The sequence below is a fragment of the Meles meles genome, chromosome 2, assembly GCF_922984935.1.
Source record: "Meles meles chromosome 2, mMelMel3.1 paternal haplotype, whole genome shotgun sequence".
NCBI classification, from domain to species: domain Eukaryota; kingdom Metazoa; phylum Chordata; class Mammalia; order Carnivora; family Mustelidae; genus Meles; species Meles meles.
In genome coordinates, this window is record NC_060067.1 from 140451328 (window position 1) to 140474752 (window position 23425).

The 23425-nt window shown below is 41.3% G+C and overlaps 1 protein-coding gene across 1 annotated transcript in view; it reads left to right on the forward strand.

Moving 5' to 3' along the window:
- The window catches only part of PALLD (palladin, cytoskeletal associated protein), a 386386-nt gene that overhangs the window by 169465 nt on the left and 193496 nt on the right, over window positions 1-23425 (forward strand). The window contains exons 5-9 of the mRNA XM_045997079.1: window positions 410-484; window positions 4531-4672; window positions 5625-5648; window positions 18394-18513; window positions 20672-21014. Of these exons, the coding sequence (XP_045853035.1) occupies window positions 410-484; window positions 4531-4672; window positions 5625-5648; window positions 18394-18513; window positions 20672-21014 (704 nt within the window). The remainder of the gene's footprint in view (window positions 1-409; window positions 485-4530; window positions 4673-5624; window positions 5649-18393; window positions 18514-20671; window positions 21015-23425) is intronic.

The window sequence follows — 23425 nt, forward strand, 5'->3', positions numbered from 1 at the left end:
ATAATTTACCCGCCACTGCCAGTAACTTGTGCTTTTGATTCCAGGAATCCAGACTGTATTTAAAAATAAAATATAATGTCTGTGAGAACTTTTGAAAAGACCCCTGTGGAAGTCCCACACACAGAAATCCATTTGGTAAGAGCATTTACAAGCTCATGGATCCCCAAGGAACCAAGGAACTTTTACCTTGTATATCCTTTTGAATAGAGAAGAGGAACAGCTGTGAAAGGAGCACGGGAACAATGTCTGTACTGTACGTGAGCGTAGACCAGCAAAATGACAGATGGCACTCTTTGCGTTCCCTCGTTCCATTCAAGTGGAGCGATCCCAATAATGAAAGATTTCTTTAGCTCATCTTTTCAACAATTTATATATTCGGAATTTGATCCCTGCGTCTCTGCGTTTTCAGGTCCACAGTCCAACCTCGTATCTCTGCCGGCCGGATGGAGCTGCTCCTGCCTACTTTCCTCCTATTTTTACCAAGGTCTGACATCTCCACGTCTCTTTCTCTGTGTTTGCTTTGGCCCTTAAGGTCCCTTCACATGCGCCTTCATGCAGCGGTCTTTAAAAATTAAAATGAACAGATCCACAGACTCTCATGGTTACCTTTGGGGCTAAATAGGTATTTATGTAACAATTGTTTTGTGAGTATCATCTGGTCAAGGGTCTGAATGGTGTGGGCGTGGTCAGTGACCTGGTAGAGCTTCCTACAGAGTGGGAAAGCCAAGACTGGTAGAAAAAAATGAGACAAAGAGCTGTGTAGGAAATTGCTTGGGAGAACCAGCACATTTTAGAGGGGGGAAAAAAAAGGACAATATTCAGTTTGTTCTCCATGTTTGTGTTTGCCTTGCTGAAGTGAATGACATCCATTTCGAAAGTCAACTGCTCAACTCAGAAATGGCTCCATGTGGCTTATCTTTTTTTTTTTTTTTTAATTACAAACCTTGATTGAAATACATCTAAAAAGGCCCAAATAAGTAAAGAGAGTTTCCATGTGTGTGGACTGGAAAATCGTGAAGTCATGAGCCCCAAATGAATCTCTAAATTTATGCAGATCTAGCTGAAATTCCAATTGGTTCCTTGTTTTATTTGTTTAATGTAGAACTTAGCAAATTTGATTCTAAGAAAAAAAGGTCTAAAAATAGCCAAGGTACCCTGAAGAGGGAAATTAAATGCTGGTAAGGCAGGCAAGGGATTTGTCATCAGAGATGTTAAGACTTTGTAGAGTAGTTAGGATAGTATCATGCTGAACAAGACCAAACAAATTGGCAGGTGATCAGAATAGAGCCCACAGACACTCCAGTATCTCCAGAAACCTGCAGACCGCTGGCTAAAGAATGAATTCTTCAATAGAGATTAAAAAAAGAAAAAGTATTAAATTGGACTCCTACTTCACACTTTTTACAAAAATCTAGGCAAAGTAAATGAAAGACAAATGTGAAAAAACAAATCCATAAAATTTTGCAAGGCAGTAGGGAAGAGCATCTTGTTTATCTTCTTGTAGGGGATGATTTTTTTTCCTTCCAAGTCAGACTGGATCCCGCTTTATTAAAGGTCATTTTGTAAGCAGAATGTTTAGTGTAAGACAGTGAAACAAATGATAACATTTGACAACAATTTTTAAGCACCAAAAAAACAAAAAAAACCTAACCCCCCCCGCCCCCAGCAAACAATAAAACCAGACGGAATGTGATGCCACTGTAGTTGTCCATGAAGTTGTCCTCTAATCTGCTGAGAACAGCAGATGTCCCCACAGTGTGGGTAATTCAGCTGCTGTGTGGTTTTAGAGCTTCTCAAAGACAGCTTCACCAGATCATCACCAGGAAGTCTGTGCTACGTGAAGGTGATTTGGGGGGTCCCAATACACCTCTTGATTTAAGCAAATTGAGAGTTTGTGAGATTTTGCTTTCCCTCCCCCCAGGTCTTCCCCACAGTGGCCTGGCAGATGGTGATATTACGGAACTCCTCCTGGGCACTAAGAGAAAGCCTCAAAACTAGATGTAAAACCTCGTTCCTCCATTGCATCCCAGCTCCTGAGGCATTGACATTCAATTAGCAGTATATCCCTTCCCCCAGAAGAAAACCATGAAACATAGTGTGTACTAAATCCACAGCTTAGTAAAAAGAAAAGTGAAACATAATTCTGTATTTTTACAAAGGTTGATTTAAAAAAAAAAAATCACAAACTGTAGAGTGACGGGCAGCACGGAGCATACCTCACTGGGCATCTCCAGTGCCCTCTACCTTCTGTGTCTAGATCGGAGACATCTCTGATCTCTGCAGAATTCCTTCCTTCCTTCCTGGCCTTGGCTTTCCCCTTTGTCCCTGTGGGCATCTTCCCTCCTTGCTTTGCTGGGTCCTTTTGGGCCTGGACTTTGGTTTTGGAGGGGCAGGTTTAGAAGATATATCTGCTCATCTCCTTTGTAACTCAAAGTAGCCTTCACTTTGTCACCCTTAGCATCTTTTATTTGGTCTTTCTCTCGGGCATGATGATAGTGAATGTCAGGTGGGCATTGCTGGTCTAATAGGCATCCTCACCTGTTTCCTCATACTATGTAAAGATTTCCCGGTTTCACAGTTGGTCAGAGGCAGAGCCTGTGCCTCTGTCTGTGGGTCACTGGGCTTAGCTGGGGCAGCAGAGCTGGTATGGGACTGTGGGACTAGGGACAGTAGGGACACATGGGAGACAAGAGAGCAGCTAGGCTTATGTGGCCTTTCTTTCTAAGTAGTTCAGCCCCTTCAAGGAATCACAATATCAGGTGGGCTTGATATATGATAGATCCTAAAACACTCAGGATCCCCCAGTTCTGCCCTGAGTGGATGATGTAGGTTGCTGAGCGCAACTTCTGTAGGTTGGCTCTTAGTTTCCTTCAGGGTTCCGCCTTGTGTCCCTGAAGATTCTCCTAATGGCTCATTCCACTTAGCTGTGGCTTCTCTCAAGATGAAAAAGTTTGCTCTGGGCGGAGTCCTATTGTAATCCTGTGGAGTTTTTCTTCAGGCCCTTGGTATCTACCCATTTTCTCTCTGACTTTCCAGCCTTTGAACAAAACACACAATCCTAAGAATAAATCAAAGTCTCCTTTGGTGCCTGAAAACTCAGACATGAAAAATATTTGTGTACCATTTGAAATCTACCATGGGCAGCTTCCTGGACAAGCCAGGAAGTGTTTAATAATTAATCTACCAACCTGGGCCCTGTGAGTGACACTTTTCCTGCTCTGATCCACTAAATTAGCTCTTCTCTGGGCCCAGTCACAAAGTTAAAAAGTCAATTTAGAACCAGACATTTTCTACATTTAAAAATAAGGAGACAATGTAATCAGAAGTAGTTAATAAATCTTAACCTTTTCGCTTAAAAAAAAGGCATTTTGTTAACCACCCAGCTTATTATCAAATGCCTTCTCAGACTTGACATTATTAGCCTTTCATAGTTCTTCCGCCAACAGCACTGACTGAGAATTTCCTTAGGGCTCTACCACACTCACTGCAGCCCATTTGCTCTGACATTTGTTTTTTCCCAGCACACGTTTGTTGTCCCTTCAGATCATCTTAAATAACCAAACAAAACCAGGAAAGACCACACACTTCTTAAGGTGGATTTGTTTGCTTTTGGTTGACATGTAGGTGAATGACTCTGTCATACCTGAATTACTTTAAGAGTTCTCCATCCACCTATGTAAGATCTCATACTCTCGAGTCAGAAGTTGAAAAAGTCAAAAAGTTGAAGTCAGCCCCATTGCTAAGTAATCCCGGAGGAGGAAGGTAGGGGGAAGATATCCGTGAGGGGACTATTAATCTTTTGATATTTAATAACAAGTATTAAAGCTTTACCTTTTTGCATCTATGCAGACAAATTAATCTGTTGCACTGTAAAAATTTACTGGTCTGGACTTGGAATAGGGTCGGGGGCAACAAGGGTAATTGCAAGGGAAGAGGAAATGAAGGTCATGAAGGGAGAAGTACTGCAGGTTTTATTATTTTACTCAGAACTTCAAAACGAGAAAATCCCCAAGCTTCTCATCTTAATAAACCTGACATAGGAAGCTCAATGGCAGAGTTGGGGTGGGGGGGAGTACATGAAAAGGTTGGGGCATGTAAAAACAAATTGTGCCTTTTTCCCTCTTCCTGTCTGGTTTTCCCAGGAATCTACGTTCATGTGGAATATAATTGTTTTAGGAAGTCTGCATTCCACCAGCTAACTCTTCAGTGTAGATAGAGAAAGGTAACAGGCATTGCCATAAAATTCCATAAACATGAAAGTGTCAGTAAATTTGCAGACAGACCCAAAAGGTCCACAGGCCCAGTGGTAGCCCTTACTGATCTCATTACAGGGAGATTATGGAAAGCTAACGATCGATGGATTTCAAGGTGTCTGTTTTTACTTGAGTTAGTAGTAATTGTTTTATGATGCAAGTTTTGCTTTTTTTTTCTTTTTTTTTCCCTCTAACATTTGTAAGCTTTACTTTCTGTTGTGAAATTGTATAAGAGTGAACCAAAGTCTAATGGAGAGTGTCTTCCTTGAATTTTTAGGAACTGCAAAACATAGCAGCATCCGAGGGTCAGGTGGTGGTCCTGGAGTGCCGGGTCCGAGGAGCACCCCCTTTGCAGGTCAAGTGGTTCCGACAAGGGAGTGAAATTCAAGACTCTCCAGATTTCAGAATTCTACAGAAAAGTAAGGAGAGGTGCCCATTCTCCCACATCCATCCATTTTCTTTTCTCAAGCTTCAGGAAAACCAAGAAGGGCTTAGTCTTTCAAGATGAATTGATTTTTTTTTAAATTTTTTTTTAAGATTTTATTTATTTATTTGACAGACAGAAATTACAAGTAGGCAGAGAGGCAGGCAGAGAGAGAGGAGGAAGCAGGCTTCCTGCTGAGCAGAGAGCCCAAAGCGGGGCTCGATCCCAGGACCCTGGAATCATGACCTGAGCTGAAGGCAGAGGCTTTAACCCACTGAGCCACCCAGGCGCCCCAAGATGAATTGATTTTTTTTAAAAAGATTTTTATTTTTTTAACAGAGAGTGAGAGAGGGAACAGAAGCAGGGGGAGTGAGAGAGGGAGTAGCAGGCTTCCCACTGAGTAGGGAGCCTGACGTGGGGCTCTATCCCAGGACCTTGTGATCATAACCTGCCCCAAAGCTAGATGCTTAACGACTAAGCCACCCAGGGGTCCTTAGCTGAAATGATTTTTATTTTCGAAGGGAAGTGAGACTGGGTAATTGGCAGCTACGTAGGGTCCGGTAAATTAAAGCCATGGTGGTCACTTGTGTACCCTCTGAAAGTTTGTTAAGAGCTGTATGTTCCTTCTTTAGGAAGAAATATTACATACATTTGAACTCAAAGTTGGCCAAATAATCTTAGGAGGTTTACAAGCCTCCTATAAGCCCTTCTATGAATCATAGTTTAAAATACTTCCTAGTGTAAGCTGTAACTGGAATTTGGGTTTCTGTATTTATAGAAATATAAATGGATCTATTATCACTGGATCTTTTGTATTATGGAGTTCCCTAGATCCTGCAGACATGTCCTGGACAAAGTAAGAGAGAAAGATAGATAGGTTTCTTATTAATGGAACCCCATTCTAATACTCTGTTTTGATTTTTTTTTTTTTCTCATGTGGCAAAAAGAACCTAGATCTACAGCTGAACCTGGTAAGACACTCTTGTTTTTTTTCCTTTAGTAGTGTATCTTTTGGGTTTCAATAGTTCTTTGTTTCAGTTTTAAAGCTATAAGCAGAACAACGTTTTTGCAGTTCCCTGGAAATGCAAAACCACCTTAAAGACAATATCTTCTTTATCATGGGGTCTGTACACTCCATTTTACACCAGCTTCTTTATCAGTAAAACATTAAGTTCCATTCAGACAAGAAGGTCGACCTCAGTGACTTAAGGCTTTTTTAAAATGTAGTCTTTTCTATTCAGAAAGCAAACTAAGCTCATGATGAAAAAACATGCTCCTAAAATTTCAGTAGTAAAGAACCATCTGCCACATACTTCTGACCAAAACCTACTATTGGCTTGACTCTCCAGTTTAGAAATGTGTCTTACATGAGAGCAGCCCAAAGATGTAAGCAAGGCTGACCACTGGCGTTTCTCACTTATGTCCCCTGAGCTGCAACCTTAGACTATTTTACAAGCATGAAGAAAGTCATCTTGCCCTAGGAGCTCTCTTAATGACCAGGTCACTTGGCATCATCAGAAAGCTATGTTATCTAGGAGCCCCAGGTCTGACTGGCCCCCTGCTCCAGACTTCTTGTATACTTGTGACTCCCCATGAACTACAACAGTGTTTGCAAAAGAAACAAACATTTTTGTCTGTGCATTTCGTAGGACATCCTCCTCGAGACTCATTTCCTTTGCGTTTCTCCCATCAGGAAAATGACCAGTTTCACAGACTCCTTAGCAAAAGATAGAAAAACTGATTTGTGCCTCTGCCTCGGGATTGAGCAGGCTCTGCCATTATGTCCCTTAGGAGCCAAGGTTCTGCTCTGTCCCTTCTTGGGGAACTTAAAGGTTCTCCGAGGGCTATTGCAGGTCTGATGACCATAGTTCGTCCTGAACTTTCACAGCTGAGCATTGGGCCATTAAAAGCAGGGTGTGATCCTTTTAAGATCCCAAGTTTGAAAGATGCTGAGTAGCATCCTCAAAGAACAATGGGGTTTGATCTGCTGCCTTGTCATGATTAAAACTAGAACATGTTGTCCCATCTACTGTGTTAGTCACCGCATTAAATACTGCAGTCACTTTCCAAAATATGGAAATATACACATATTTTGTCTGTGATAGGTCTTTACATAAAATTGCATAATCCTGGTTCCCTGATAACATGGAACTTCGGAAATTCAGTCTACTGTATGAGCCCACAGGAGGGTAGCAATACAAAAGCACCTGCATATCCTAGCAATATAAAAGTTTCTCCTCCCAGTGTTTGCTGAATTTTCTTATTTTTTTCCTTTCAGTTCGATCTGAAAGCATTTAAGAAAACAGACTCTTCCTTTCCAACTATAATAGTAGAATATGCTGAAAACAAATATTTCTTGGTACAGAATTATGTCAACCAAATCTGTCAATACGGGGCGGGGAACTTTGTATATGGGCAGGAGCTATTACAAGCAAAACACAGCTAGTTTTCTCTGATCTTTGATAATTTCTCTATAATAATTATATTTAATATATAAGTATTTGCCATAATACTGGAATTGGTCCTTTGTCTTTAATAATGGAGCATCAAAATTCTCTCCTTCAGGAAACCTACAATTGGCATGTAGTGTTAAAGTTCTAGATCATATTCCTTAAACAAAAGTTTAAACACATGAATGGCTATTTCAGTGATTGCTTATGTGAACTGTTATGAGTGAGAATTTCAGAACAAGCCAATGTTAAAACATATTTGTATTTAAACAATGTTTTGGCATGCCTGATTATTATTATACTAGATAGGATTATGATTTCTTTTATTAGTAGCCAAATGTTTTCCTTACATTGACCTTGAAGTTGACTGTTGACATGGTTGGGGGAAAAAACAAAATTATATTGAACTGTGTACTTTCCTTAAGTGACCTGATTGACTATTTTATCCATTAGGCCACTGAACTTATTCAGCCATATAAAACGGATCTGGCTTCCCTGATAGCTTCCCTGATAGTTTTTTAGCCACTGTTAAGTGGAAAGGACAAAAACAGACATGACTATAATACATCAGAGGAAAGAGATAAATTTTATAGGACTAGGCCAAGTGATGTTTTCCAAATGTTAAAACATAAATAGCTTTTGAAATTCAGGAACATATTTAAGCATTCGTATTTCATTACCCTCTCTTCCTACTCTCTTCCAGTCCTCTGACACTTTCACTCTTGTTCTCTCCTCACTGCCTGGTGCTCACTCGGTTGCTCTCTCCCTCCCCCCTTCTCCTCTCTCTCTTAATCTCTCTTTTCATCTCCCCTTTTCCCTCCTTCATTCTTTTTATCTCTTTACTCTTCTTCCTTTTTTAAAAACGTGTAAGATGTGTTGAAGCTCTAGAAATAAAGTTGAAATTCACTAGTACCTAGCTATAGCCCCATTAGGGATTAGATATTAAGATAAAGAAGGACCTAGCAGATTCTCTCCTAATGCATTTGAGAAACTGAAACAGGTTTTTCTTGTCACTACTGTGTTGTATCTGTCTAATGTGTTTTACACTCCCTTCTCTGTCTAGACAGAAGTCAGCTTGCATCACAAATCTTTTCAGACTGTTTTGTGAATTAATAGCTAGTCAGCTTACTTAAGACCAACATCCGTTTGTCATATTACCTGCTCTGGCCTCTTTCTTTGACGTTCTGACTTTATACTGATTGAATCCTTCAAAGACTAGTCTGGGGCGGGGGTGGTGTGGAGGCACAGAACACTCATTTGACAGCTGTTAATACTCAGGTCCTTACTCAGCTGTCTGGAAACAGCCACAAACTGTATTGAGTTACTTCTATAGCATTGTCTAATGGCATACAAAATTAAAAATACTGTGTCTTGCTGACCGGGAAATTATACATATAAAGATACAGTGCCTTGTACTTTCAGTACGAATCTCTGCTAACCAGTGCCACCCATCATCTTAGATCTTAGATCCAGAGTCTATATTCTGATTCTGTGATTCAGAATGTGAAGTTAATTATACTTGTTAAATGCAGTAAGGTGCCAAGTTGTAGGAGAGCGATGGTAAGGATGCTTGAGATCCCAATAGACTGTCTGTAGCTCAAAACTTGTGCAAGTCCAGGTTCAGACGGTAGGCTAAACAAAAGAGGGTTGTGTGAAGCCTGTGTTTCTCGAACCTGGGGCACCACACCAAATTGACAGAGGTGCTGCCGTGTTTGATGTTTTTGATGTAAACACAGTGATACTCAGCATCTGATAGATACAACTACTAACTTGCAAGAGTTCAGAGTTTCAACTTTAGAGCACTCTACATTCTTCTCTATGACATCTTATCATTTTGAAATTGAGTTTTTGATGTGTATGTGTTGATAAAAATCAAGTGCCATGTGAAAATCAGTGTGGAACATGAAATGATGCTGACTGAGCCCCATTTGATCTTGAGTTCTGCAGTAAGCAACAGATGTGTGTGTTCATTAGTTAGTAATTGTGGTTATTTAATAATAAAATAATAACTTTTCTTTCAATTTATATGTTTTTTTTGCAAATAGTAACTAACTTGTTTTGTTTTTTTTTTTTTTTTTATTTATTTATTTGACAGAGAGAGAGGTCACAACTAGGCAGAGAGGCAGGCAGAGAGAGAGGAGGAAGCAGGCTCCCCACGGAGCAGAGAGCCCGATGTGGGGCTCGATCCCAGGACCCTGAGACCATGACCTGAGCTGAAGGCAGAGGCCTAAACCACTGAGCCACCCAGGTGCCCCAGTAACTAACTTGTTAAGATCTAAAAACTTACACATTCTTTCAAAATAACTAAATACATGAAGCTCTTGGGTCTGTCTTTTGGCTGAGGAGCATCATAAACTATTACTGAGATGCTTAGGGTCCCACGGACTAAGAAACTTTGGTTTGATCTCTGGGGAGAGAGGGGAAGCCTCAAGACCCATTTGAGAGTATACAAAAAAGAAAATTGAGTGACTCTTAGAATTCCAAATTCTCAGTGCTCCTACTCCCAGTCATCTTCTGAACTGATTTTGTAGTGCTGGCCTTGGAACCTTTTCTCTCTTGCCAGAGCCTGAGGGACTCCTTTCTGGGCAATCTGAACATCCTAGGAGAAAGAAAAATCGATACACGTGATATGGGAGTTTCTCCAATAAAGAGGCCATCCACATTACCATAGCGGGAAGGCCAGAGTTGGCAAGCTCCTCTGTCTTGCTAAGAGCTTCCAATTAACTCAGAACCATGTCAGACAAGAAGAGAGAAAAGACCTCTGAAGAAACATCTGTCATGGGTGATCCAGAAGAAAAGAAGCAACTCCCTTGAAAAGCAACTTGGATAAAACAGACTTGCAGAGAGAAGAAAATATAAAAGCAAAACAACACTCCTCACAGATAAGAGAATTAGAGCATCCAAGAAGTAAAAATTAAAAAGATTTCAGAAGAGGGGAGGAATATTTGGAAAACAAAAAGTTCTTGGAATAAAAAGTTGGTAGCAGAAATAAAAGCTGAAGAGCTGTCCCACAAAATAGGGCAGAAAGACAAAAGGAATATAAGAGAACAAAAGTAAAAAAAAAAAAGTTAGACTATGCTGAGAAACCTGCTTAAGTAGACTACACATGTATAATTGGGATTCCAGGAGAGAGAACAAAGGAGGGGGAGATATTATCAATGAAATAATATTTTTAATTCTCCAAACTGAAAGATACCCAGTTTCCAAATTGAAAGGATTCACTGCATGCACAATGGATGAAAATAAATTCACAGCAGTGTATGTTGTGAAATTCAGATTATCCAGGACAAGGAGATGATTCTGCCAGTGTCCAGGGAGAAAACACCAAGTCACATAAAACCAACAAGATCAGAATGACTTAGAACTTCTCAGTAGTCAGGCTAGACACAAAGAGATGGTGAAGCAAAGCCTTCAAAATTCTGAAGGGAAATTACTTCCAACTTAGAATCCTATACCCTGCTAAACCTTCCATTCTGTATGAAGATGTAGTCAAGAGTTTGCCGACTTGCAAGGTCTTGGAGGTTTTCCTTCACAACTCTTTATATAGGATGTGCTCGACCACCGGTGAAGAATTCACCTAGGAAGAGCCACATTCACCTAGAATTCACCTAGAAAGAGATACAGGAAGCAGGAGATCCAGTACAGGCAAGAGCCAAAGGGAGCCCGCAGGAGGGTAACAGATGTGCATCGGGGTGGAGTAGTGTGTTACAAGAGACAGACACATGGACATTTCATCACGAAGAGCTCATTGCCACTGCTTTGTCCTTTACCCTGATGACGGAATGGCAGTGTAGTAAGCTGACCCAAATTCTTTTTTCTCTTGGCCTTTCGTGCTCTCTGCTCCCTGCCCTGCCTCCTGACTCAGCTAAGAACTTTCATTTTATCCCCCGCCCCATTCTGACTTGATCTGGTGCCGAGATTTAGAAGTTGGCCACACTGAACTAAAAAACAAAGCGTGGGGACCTACTCCACCAGCTAATCTTGCTGGCTGTGCAGTTTCTGCCCACACTTGGCCCAGCCAGACCTCCCCACCGAGGTGAGCCCTGGGCTTCCCAGGACTCGCTCATGACCCTGTCTGCTGATTACTCCTGTGGGGCCTTTTGTGAACTCACAGGGAAGCTGAAGCCCATTTATACCCCAAGATAGTTCCTGTGAACTTTCTCAAACAGTGACAAGTTTGTCTTTCCTTTATGCTTATGGCTCAATTTTTAAAAACTAAACACATTTTTTGAAGAATACGTATGTAGTAAACATAATGAAAATCAGAAGACTGATTATCTCAGAAGGAGAAGAGGAAGAAAGATTAAATTGGGGGCATTTCTAAAGTTTTGGCAATATTTTATTTCTTAGACTTAATGATGGCTGCACAGTGGTTTGTTTTACTCCTTTAACTGTGCAACTGTAAAAAAATCCTTTTCAAAATTTATGCAAACATTATATTTACCCATACTGAATCTCATTTTATTGATTTTAATCTTTTTTAAAAAAGATTTTATCTATTTATTCGACAGAGAGAGAGATCACAAGTAGGCAGAGAGGCAGGCAGAGAGGGGGAGGCAGGCTCCCTGCCGAGCAGAGAGCCCGATGCGGGGCTCGATCCCAAGACCCTGAGATCATGACCTGAGCTGAAGGCAGAGGCTTAACCCACTGAGCCACCCAGGCGCCCTTCATTTTATTGATTTTAGTCCAGATTCTTTTTTATCAATTGTGTTAGACAAACCATGTGGTTTGGGAGGTAAAAGCTGAATTTCTTTTTAGTTAGACTAGACCCCAAAGAGGAAAAAAAAAATAAGGGCTGTGAAGGAAAGCATTTATAAAAATGTCCCCTTATTACCCAAAAACCTAGTAATATTATCCTTGCTGCCTCATCATTTTATGAGGTTTGGCAAACAAAATTATTTATATTTAACCAAGTGTTAAATACATAAAAACTTTGAATGAAACTCAAGGTTGAATTCTGAGAGGTATTTATATGATTAAGTAATTTTTAAGTAACTATAAAAAAAAACTTGTCACCAGCAAAAATAGTTCATAATTTATTAATTCATTATAGGCCATCAAAACTTTTCACTTAGGAAAAAAGTGGATTAAAATGTATCATAGAGTTATTGATAACTTTAAATAGTTTCCATTTTCTAAAACAGTTTTTAAATATAGATAAGTCTCTAACTGCCTTTATTTGACATAGCAGTCATCCCTTGGTTTCCATTTCTCACCAAAATGCATTTTACAGATGTCTTAAAGGGCTTTGTTCAAATACGATGCTACCGGATAAGAATGTAGTATTACAACTAGCTCATCTCATTTCCTCGTGGCTTTCTTCATTTTTATAATGTTAGAACCATATGAGCCATGGTGGAGGCTGTTGTTAATTTGTGATGACATTTTCCCAGAGAAGAAAAGCTGAACAACCCTTGGGGCACTCTATCTGGAACAGATTTTATCTAGTACAAATCCCTAAGACGTAGCAGTGCATGGGGATCACTAGAACAGCCCAGTGCTTTGCTTTTCTTTTGTTGTTCGGTGAGTTTATAGCCTTTTCTACATGTTTTGTCAGCCATAGACTCTGTATGTGACTGTGCTTTTATGCAATACAAGTATTCCTGAAAACTCATATAAAATGAGTTTTGCTCAATCAAATTTGAAAAATCTTTTTGTAAAGCTAATGTTTACTTTTCCCCTGCAATCTGAATTTCATCCATACATTTCTTCAAAAGTATTTATGGAGAGCCTGTGGTGTGAGAGAGGCTGACAATATACCCATGAACAAAACAAATGCTTCCTGCTTTCACAGAGGCCAGAGTTGAGGGCCCAGAACTGAACAGACATTATACAATAAATTATTATTATTTTTTATTTCTTTTCAGTGTAACAGTATTCATTGTTTTTGCACCACACCCAGTGCTCCATGCACCCTCCCTACTACCCACCACCTGGTTCCCCAACCTCCCACCCCCCGCCCCTTCAAAACACTCAGGTTGTTTTTCAGAGTCCATAGTCTCTCATGGTTCATCTCCCCTTCCAATTTCCCTCAACTTCCTTCTCCTCTCCATCTCCCCATGTCCTCCATGTTCTTTGTTATGCTCCACAAGTAAGTGATACCATATGATAACTGACTCTCTCTGCTTGACTTATTTCACTCAGCATAATCTCTTCTAGTCCCATCCATGTTGCTACAAAAGTTGGGTATTCATCCTTTCTGTTGGAGGCATTATACTCCATCATGTATATGGACCACATCTTCCTTATCCATTCGTCCGCTGAAGGGCATCTTGGTTCTTTCCACAGTTTGGCGACCGTGGCCATTGCTGCTATAAACATTGGGGTACAGATGGCCTTTCTTTTCACTACATCTGTATCTTTGGAGTAAATACCCAGTAGTGCAATTGCAGGGTCATAGGGAAGCTCTATAAATTATTTATAGGTGTGAGCGTTATCTCCAAGCAAAGTCTGCCATCCTAAGATTACAGTACAGATAGTGGATCTGACCAAGTCTAATCAAGAAGACTTCTCTGAGGAAGTCACGTTTAGGTGGACATGTCAGGTGGAAGGCTTAGAGACAGAAAGGTCTGTGGCTTTGCAAGGAGCAGACCAAGAGCCTGAATGCCCAAAGCACCGAATGAAAGAAGGAGAGAGGCACAAAAGGAACCTGGCAAGTAGCAGCCACCCGATCGTTTAGGGTTCTGTGACCATGGTGAGGATTTGTAATCTGTCCTCAGAGTCAAGGAAGGATGTAGCAATGAAAAGATTTCCATTCTCAAAGGGGCCCTCTGGTTTAGAAGGGGCAACTGTATATATAAGCTCGGGGTTCTTAAAAATGGCGTAACCAGGGGCGCCTGGGTGGCTCTGGGTTAAGCTGCTGCCTTCGGCTCAGGTCATGATCTCAGGGTCCTGGGATCGAGTCCCACATCGGGCTCTCTGCTCAGCAGGGGGCCTGCTTCCCTGTCTCTCTCTGGCTGCCTCTCTGCCTACTTGTGATCTCTTTCTGTCAAGTAAATAAATAAAATTTTAAAAAAAATGGCGTAACCAGAAATCCCCAAATCGTAGATAACATAAGAAGGAATTTTAAGATTGTCAAGATCATCACTCCAAAACCTCTTTACACGATCCCGGCTACATAAGGGTTTATCCTTTTTCCGAATGTAAGTTTCAAGGCACAGAATTTGTTCTGTGTTTATAGTTAGGGCATCCTCAGGTACTGAAGTGGTGATGATTTCTCCAAGTGTCTCCAGAAACTCCATCTTTTCAGGTATGGATAATCCCAGGTTGGGAGACCTTTCCTGAGAGCACCAGATGCTGGGGGAGAGAGTGCAGGGACCCAGACAGGAAGCACCTAGGTGCTGCTGAAAGCCGGGAAGGCTTCCTGGCTCCCAGCAGCATCTGCTACAGGGAACACTGGTGACTGGCCTCTGCCTGAAACCCATCTCTCAGAGGACAGCCAGGATATGAGGGTCTGTTTCCCCAGATCTCAAAAGATTAGGCTGTTCATTCCTTCTGATACCAGCATGTCCACATTTCAAGCCCTATTCCAGGATATCTTGTATCTCTGAGGACGCACAGCACATCTCCTTCTGCAGATGTATTTCCTATTAAATTACTTGGATAGTGAGAGTAATTAAAATTTTCAGATTCAGGAAACTCATTGTTTCTCATCTTAAATCTTTCTTTGCCTCATTTCACACCGAGTTCCTTGTGTCTTGAGCTAAAAAAAAAAATATGTAACAACTAGAGAGGCTTTGTCCTTTGGAGGGGGGTATGGAGAAGAAAAGCTTTCTCATGGGAGGCAGGATAACTATTTCAGCATTTTGACTTTATCATTAATTATTCATGACCTTGAGAGACCCACTTTGGACCTCACCTGAAGAAAGGAGAGATTTGGGCTAGTCATTCTCTGAAATCCCTTACAGTAGTGATGTTCTAAGTTTTGCCCTTCTCTGGTTAAATACACTTAACTCCTTCTGTAACCATATGTATTCAATTAAAAAATATCCAGTCCCTTGTCCCTTTCCAGATATGCCTCACTTTCCAATGGCCTCATCTTATGTGAAGCTCCGACATGAATTATTTCCACACTTTTATCTTCCTCTTCAGTTGGAAGGCCAAGAGCTGTGTACAGTACAGTCAGAAACACACAGGATTACCTCATGCTCTCTCTTATCCTTTTATTTTTCTTCTGGTCAGTGAACTTTTTAATCACATAATAATTGTGTACTTCAAATGTATCCATGCCTCTCAAACCTTTACTGCTTGAGGTGAAGGTGAGCAGAGGTGAGCATGCCCGAGTTTATACCTTCCTACCTCATTACACCACCGCTCTTTTTATAGGGCATGGTCATAATTTGAGCATGATTTCTAAAATATGTTATTGAAATGATAAAACATAGTATATAACCTAGGTTTGGAATTTGAATAAATAATGTTTTCCTTGCGCTACTATCAACATTATAGCATTGGAAGTAAATATTCTGCTAATATTGAACCCAGTTGGCTTTTGCTTTCATCTAGGTAAAAACTGAGAAAGCCGGAAAACTCTGTAGTGTTATCCATATAAATCTACATTTGCACTGGGTATACCAAATGTGTCTTTTAAAGGTCTGCTTTGATTGCAAAATTTCAAAAATGTATATTACTCAGTGGTGAGACATAAAATGAGCCATCAAAGTCAGCTTGTCTTGGGTCTTACGAGGCCCGGTGTCACCATATATAAAGCTCCCTGCTACAGTTTAACCCAGTGTGGTCACATTATATTACTCCCAAAAGTATTCCAGTGAATTGTGGAAAAGCTAGAGTCAAATATTAGCCAATATTTTTCACAATTTCCAGCACAGGAAGTCTTCAGGGATCCCATCATTTCAAAAGAGAAAATAATGTTATTTGAAACAAAGCGACAACATTATTAAGAACTTAAAGTAACTTGTAATTAAATAAGTGCCAATGAATGGAATTCACAAAGGGAGTATTAAGGAAGACTTTTCATTTTATACTTTATGGTGCGTTTATGTTTATTACTTTTATTTGCATTTTTAAAATGAGATATTTAAAGATCCTTTTAATGAAAACGTTTTTCTTTTATAAGGTAGCACTTTTAACCCACAGCTGGTACATTTTCTTCCAGCGTTTAAACCATAAAATATGCTTGGAGACAAATTTAGCAATTTTGGTTACTGATAGTTGAAGGAAGAGACATTATTGTACAAGTCTGAAAAGTTTGCCCTCAGCAGGCTGTCAGAGAAGGAGGTTGGTAGAGAAGCATTTTCTCTTCTCCATTTGTATCAGTTTTTGCTGCACAATACAGCACCCCCTAAATGAGTGGCTTAAAGCAGCAGCCATTTGTTCCTATTCTGTGGGTCAGCCATTTGGTTTGGCCTCAGCTGGGCAGTTCTATGGTCTATGTCAGGTTTGGCCAACCTCAGCTGGACTAACAATGTGGCTGTGGTCAGCCTCGAGGTTGGCTGGGAATGAGTTAATCTAGGCTGCTCTCTGTTGGAACCATTGACCTCTGCTCTGTGTAGCTCTTCCTCCAGGGACCAGCACAGCCTTATTCACCTTGGAGCTCAGCAGGATCCCAAGAGATGGACCAGGAGTGAGCAAGGTCCCTTGAGGACCCCTGACCAGCCTCATTTCTACTGCATTCTAGGTTAAAGCAACTTACAAGGCCAACGAGCCAAAATTCAGGGTTTAGGGTAATAGATTGTGCCACTTGATGGAAGGAATTGCCGAGTCATGTTACACACATCCCTACTCTGTGTGGATGCCATTTTGCAAAAAGTCTACAATGCAAAGTCTTACGCTGTCCACATAATATGGGAGTAATCAATATAGAGTCTCTATGGGAATCAAAAATATACATCACTTCTCTGAACATTTGCTAATATAATCTATTTTACTGATAAAATATAGATAATTATTCAATGTAAAAATAGTACACTCTAGATCTAGATTTTTTTTTTAAAGATTTTATTTATTTATTTGACAGCACGCGAGAGAGATCACAAGTAGGCTGAGAGGCAGGCAGAGAGAGTGGAGGAGGCAGGCTCCCCGCTGAACAGAGAGCCCAATGTGGGACTCGATCCCAGGACCCTGAGATCATGACCTGAGCCGAAGTCAGCGGCTTAACCCACTGAGCCACCCAGGTGCCCCTAGATCTAGATTTTTAATGCTAACAGTTTCTATTTACCGGCAAGAAAGCATTTACTATGTGCCGGGCAGTGTCCCCAAACAGTGTCTAGCCTACCACAAAAAGAGGTGGTTGTTAGGAGTGCGGAGTCGGGAACCTGACTTGGCTTGAATTCTGCTCTTAGCACTTGTAAGCTATGTCACTTTGGCAAAACAATTAGCCTTATTGCACTGCAGTTTCCTCTCTATGCGATGGGCGAATAATAATACATCTAAATTGTAAGGGTAGCAAGAGGATTCAGTTTATTTTCAGTGCTGGTAACTACTCAGTGCCTGATGAGAGCTTTCTAAGAGCCGGCTATTATCACCGTCATGGGCATCGTCCCCCACTGTGACCCTGTGACGGTTAATTTTATGAGGCATGAGTAATACAGACCCTATAGGTAGGTTCTGTTATTTTCTCCATTTTACAGGTGAGAACACTGAGGTTCGGGGAGCTTGACTAAAGTCACAGAGGCACAGTGTGGCAGGACCCTTACTCAAGCTGGTTCTGGAGTCTGGGCTTTTCACGCTCTACAGCACACCACGGCTACACTGTAATAGTAGCTTCCACAATAGTGGCCTGCAGGCCCAGCACTGACGTGTTTTGTTCTTTCCCCCACCACTGTCAGCATTTCAGAGAAGGTTGCTTTTCCCTGCTCATTGCTTTACACTTGAGCAGACGTAAAAGGCAGCTGTGTTGTAGTTGAAGGAACTTCCACCTGTGCTCAACTAAACGAGGCTGGAGGAGAAGGGAGCTGGTGTCTAACTGAGCATCTTTCCCATGCCAGGTCCCGAGAGACACACTTGGCAAACATCTCTTTTCATCTTCACAGATACCCCATTAGGTACCTATTGTCCTCATTCTGTAGATGAGGAAGCCAGGGCTGACCTCGCCTCAGGCACGAAGGACAAGTCTGACGCCAAAGCTTTGGCCATACGCTGAACTGCTAAATTCAGTGTAAAGGAAGTCTATTGTGAATACTTTGTAAAGAGACTGTATAGTAATTGTTACCTGATTTGCTTGTTTTAGAAAGACAGAGGCTCTGACCTCTTCAAGGTGGCCTCGTGGTTTCACTCTGAAGAGTTATTCTGTTCTCTTCCCTTCCAGAGGAGATCTGTACCTTAGTTATCGCTGAGACCTTCCCCGAGGATGCGGGGATCTTTACGTGCTCAGCAAGAAACGACTACGGATCAGTAACCAGCACCGCCCAGCTGATTGTCACCTCAGGTATGTGAGGAGTATAAAAGTGGACTGGGTTCTGTTCCCTAGCACTTAGCGTGTGGTTCATCCCAGCACAGAGGACTACCTCAGAGGAGAGCTCAGCCTTTAGGAATGCTTGCTGCCCCTCTAGGAGTTATCCTAACAACGAGCGTCTCCTCATGAAACAAAGGCTTTGGGGGAGGGGGAGTGGAAGTGGAGATGAAAAACAGCAAGATAATGACAGCGTAGCAGTGGAACACACATGGGGCTATTTTCTAAGGCATGCGACTTGGTCTTGGAAACAATGGATCCGGTTTCCTAACATCATGCTAACCCAGAATCATGCTGCCAGCAGAGAGCCCCTCTGCACCAGAGGTGCGGTCGCTGTTCTCAGCGGTGCCAGCTGAAGCGCTGGGACTTGTACAAATAAGTCCTCATTTAAGCCATGATGGAAACTTCTGAAAAAGTAATACAAGCTAAACCTAATGTAACTTGGAGAAGCCAAAAAAGCCTTAGAAATCAAATTTCATTGAAAATGGGATGTAATTCTGGTACGAAAAACTAAAGCAGTATTAGCAGTGTATTATACTATTAAAGCCAATATTCATAACTATTTGGATTTTTTTTTAAGGTTTTTTATTTACTTGAGAGACAGAGCTTAATTTGGGGGGTGGGCAGAGGGAGAGGATCTCAAGCAGACTCCCCACTGAGCAGGGAGCCTGCTCTCAGGACCCTGAGATCATGACCTGAGCTGAAATCAAGAGTTGGACACTTAACTGACTGAATTACATAGGCGCCCCTGGAATTTTTTATTTATTTATTTTTTTAAACTCAGAAGTGTACCACTAGCAAGGGCAACCTGAAACAGCTTTCTCCTTTATTTTCTTATGACTTTAGTTGACTATTTTCTGCTATTACTAATTAGCTTTACTTGAGCTTACTTTTATTGACTCATCACTTATTTACTTGAGAGTCGTTCTTAAAATAATGCTTGGACCAAGCCTGGCACATAATGCATACAGTGGGGAATCAAGACATGGGCCGTGGCTGTATGAGACAGTCTTGGGAAGAACAACCGCACTGTGCTTTGATCTCTCTGGGAGAGTGAGCAGTGGGTGCTAGGTGGCAGCAGAGTCACAAACAAGACTGGCTTAAGGACATTAGAATGGACACTGTAAATGCTTTTTCATCTTAATTAAGAAAAGAAAGGTAAAGTTCCCTGGATGGCTGATACGAATTAGAAGCTCTGGTGCCATGACTGGAGCTGCAGGGCAACAAGGATCTCATGTTCATTTCAGAGGTGGCTTGAGACTGTCCCATCAAATGGGCATCACAGTAGTGGTGTGCTCCAACAACACAGCCAAAACTCTGGGCTTTAAACATCGATGTGGCCAAGACTGGCATGCAGTATTTCCCATTTTCATCTGGGGTACCTCTGCTGTGGGCCCAGCGTAATCAACAAGTAGTTTTTGAGCTTTCAGTTGACCTCAGGAAGCATTTTTGAGTACATTCCAGGAGTTCTGTTGGGCTCTGGGCAAGGTGAGGAATCCAGGGACGACATGATCTTACCTCAAGATGCTTTCAGTTTGTTGAGAATTAACGAGTCAGTTTCCTTTGTACCGAATTACAGCCATGACAGTTACCGGAATTGGAAAAACATTATAGATGAGATCATAAGACATTTTACTTAAATTCAGATTTCTTCCTTTCTTAGGTTTAAATAGAATGAATATCCATTGCCTACCACATAAAGCATGTATCCTTTGAGCTAATGTCAATGAGGCACATGTAGGAGGTTCATTTGGTTCCATGGGCTGCAATGTGAGCGAATAAAGCATTATTGGTTGATATTATCCGTGTGGTCATTTTTTTTTTTAAACCAACTTCTGTGTTTAGATCTTATTTGAAATTTTTTAATGAATTGGTAGCTGGTCTCCCTGCTTGTGGGCCCAATCAGGAAATGAAGCAGGTAGCAGATCCTGAAAACTAGTCTGCGACAACCAGACCTTTTAGCTGGCTTTGCTTGTGCATCATGAGAGAGCAAAGAGTTCCCTTTTCTTTAACAACTTAAACTGTGTTTAACAAGAAGAAGGCACAAGGGATCCTCAGGTAGTCTCTGACAGCATGAAAATAACAGTTGAAGTATAACATCTTACTATTTTTTCCTCTCCCCCGCCTTCCTTAGCCAACACTGAAAACTGTAACTATGATTCAGTGGGAGAATCCAACAATGATCACTTCCAGCACTTTCCACCTCCCCCTCCAATCTTGGAGATGAGCTCCTTTGAGTTGGCATCAAAGAAACCGTCTGAGGTCCAGCAGGTGAACAGCCCTGAGTTAGGGCTCAACATGGCAGCCCTTCAAATGCAGTTCAGTTCTGCTGAGCGGGAAACAAATGGAGTCCATCCCGGCCATGGAGTAAACGGACTGATTAATGGCAAAGCTAACAGTAATCAATCTCTTCCAACACCAGCTGTCCTACTTTCACCCACTAAGGAGCCACCACCTCTGCTTGCCAAGCCAAAACTGTGAGTACTTCAGCATGGTTTTATAATACTTTCCATACCCTTGCTAAATTGCCTTTCTGGCCAGAGAAAACCTTCTGCCTGGACTCAGCTGTATGTCAGGTTTCCTTTTCTGTGGGCAAGCCGTCCCCGGTGGATGTGACCTTGCTAACAAGGTGGGGGTGGGTGTCCTTCAAAAATATAAAAGATGCCTAAAAATAAAGAAGGAAAATGAGAAGCTTGGTTAAATCTACCCTTTGCTAAAGGCTCTAACTGGTTTCATCTGTACAAATACCTGTTCATGGTGTGGCCTTCCAATGTATAGCAAGAACGTAGCCACTCCCCAGAGGTGATGGGAAAGGAGACCGACTTTGAGCTCGCTCTTAATGTTTTAAACATGTCATATATCTAAATGTTTTATATCTAAACGTTTTAAATAGAAGAATAAATAAGATTTAACTATATCTAAAGGTTTTAAATATAAGAATCAGTAGGGAAATCTGATAGAGATAATCCTAGGAAGATGGAAAGGCTGAGGATGGAAATTCAGTGTGCAGAACCTGAGGAGGGCAGTGAAACCTGAGATAACCAGGCCCCTCAGGAAGAAGAGCGCCCCTCGCCACACAGCCTCCTTGGCTTTGGAATTTCATAGAACTGCTTATTTCCATGAATACCACCTTCGTATTTGATACCCATTATTTTCTTAGGATGATAAACTTCACATGAGCTGTTTCCGTTGGCACCACACAGCCGGGAGTTGTTATGAATGGAACCAGTACAATGTCAGAGCGCGGCAGAAATCAGTTAACTGAATGGGTTCTATCACAGCACAACAGACCTTGAATTACTGCCCTGACAGAGGTCGGTGGAGATGTCAGAGTCCTATAAAATGTATACATACTCCATGAGGTCACGTTTCCATGAACATGAATTTGCCAGAATCTAGGAGTTATTGTTTCCCCAGGACTGAACAGCCTACTCTCGTCTCTCTGTCATCAGCTCGTTTGTTAGAAATGTTAAAATGTGGAAGATATTTTCAATTAGAATATCTTGCATTTGTACAGTCACTTTGTTTACTAGGGATTTCATGAGCTTGATTAGACTAATCAAATAAATCAGCCTCACAAATGTCTTCAGTTAGTGAAAGGGCAGACAGTTTTAGAAGAATAAACTTTGGACAGTCTTGTGTTGCAGTTTCCAAATCTATCTCTTAATACGCTGCACTTAATTTTGGGTATCAGTCAAGCTTGGTTTTCAGGCAGCGGGGCTCCTGGGTATGTATCCATTGGTCTGAAAGACACCAGGTGAACACTGAACACCGGTGCTCCAGCTCCACTGAGACACTTGGGCAGGTAAAACGAGCCAAGAAGTGGCAGCCTTACAAGACAATTATACCCTGGTAACTCCGATCCATAAAATTAATTGCCCCTGCTGACTCCCTTCAGCTCTGTATTTTGAATATGTATTTGTAGTGCTTTCTTGAAACGAGGGACCTGCTCTCCCCTCTCCCTGGGGGGACTTTTAATGATGAGGACTTGACTATGCCCTTGATTAAATGAAGTGTATCCACCGTAATGGCTGTCATAAATTGGATATAAATCACAGGAGAGCAAATACGAGGAGCTGTGAACAGGCATTTACGGCCCTTCTTATCTTGGGACTTTCAGCAGCTTGTCAGCTCATAGCTGTGCTTTGCAGAGATGCTAGTGTGTGTGTGATAGAGGCTGGGTGTGTCTGCAAAAGAGAACAGTTCTGTGTTTAATGAGAGGAGGAGTAGCTTGGGGGTACCTGGTGGCCCAGCCCGTTGAGAGTCTGACTCGATTTTGGCTCAGGTCGTGATCTCAGGGCTGTGAGATCAAGCCCCCAAGTCACCAGGCTCCTTGCTTAGCAGGGAATCTGCTTGAGATTTTCTCTCTCCTCTCTTTGCTTCTCCCCCAGCTTATGCTCCCGCTCCGCACTTGGCTGGCTCTCTCTCAAATCAATCAACCTTAAAAAAGAAAAAAAAAAAGATGAGTAACTTAAGTACAAATTTAAAGAGTAACACTGTGATTTCCTTATTAGTCAGATTTTCAATACAATATAAGGTAGAGGAAAAATGGACCTTAGTGTTTAATGTCCATATAAAGCGGTTACTTCCTGCTTTATGAGAAAATTTAGGGAAAGGAAAAGCACCTAATTGCAAAATCTGGTAGCTTAGAAATAACATTACTTGTACCACTGTTTTACCACTGTTTTTTTTTCTAAATCTTTATATGCTTAAATATATCCTTAGAGCATCACTTAATTTTTTAATATTCTATTATTACCTGCTGTTTACTAGGTAGAAAATAAAATATGTGATGATGCTTTCAAAATACATATTTTAAAGTGTTCTTACTGGTTTGGTCTGATTTTCCACTCCTTTACTCTGTTCTCATGGTCTTTTCTGAAGAGGT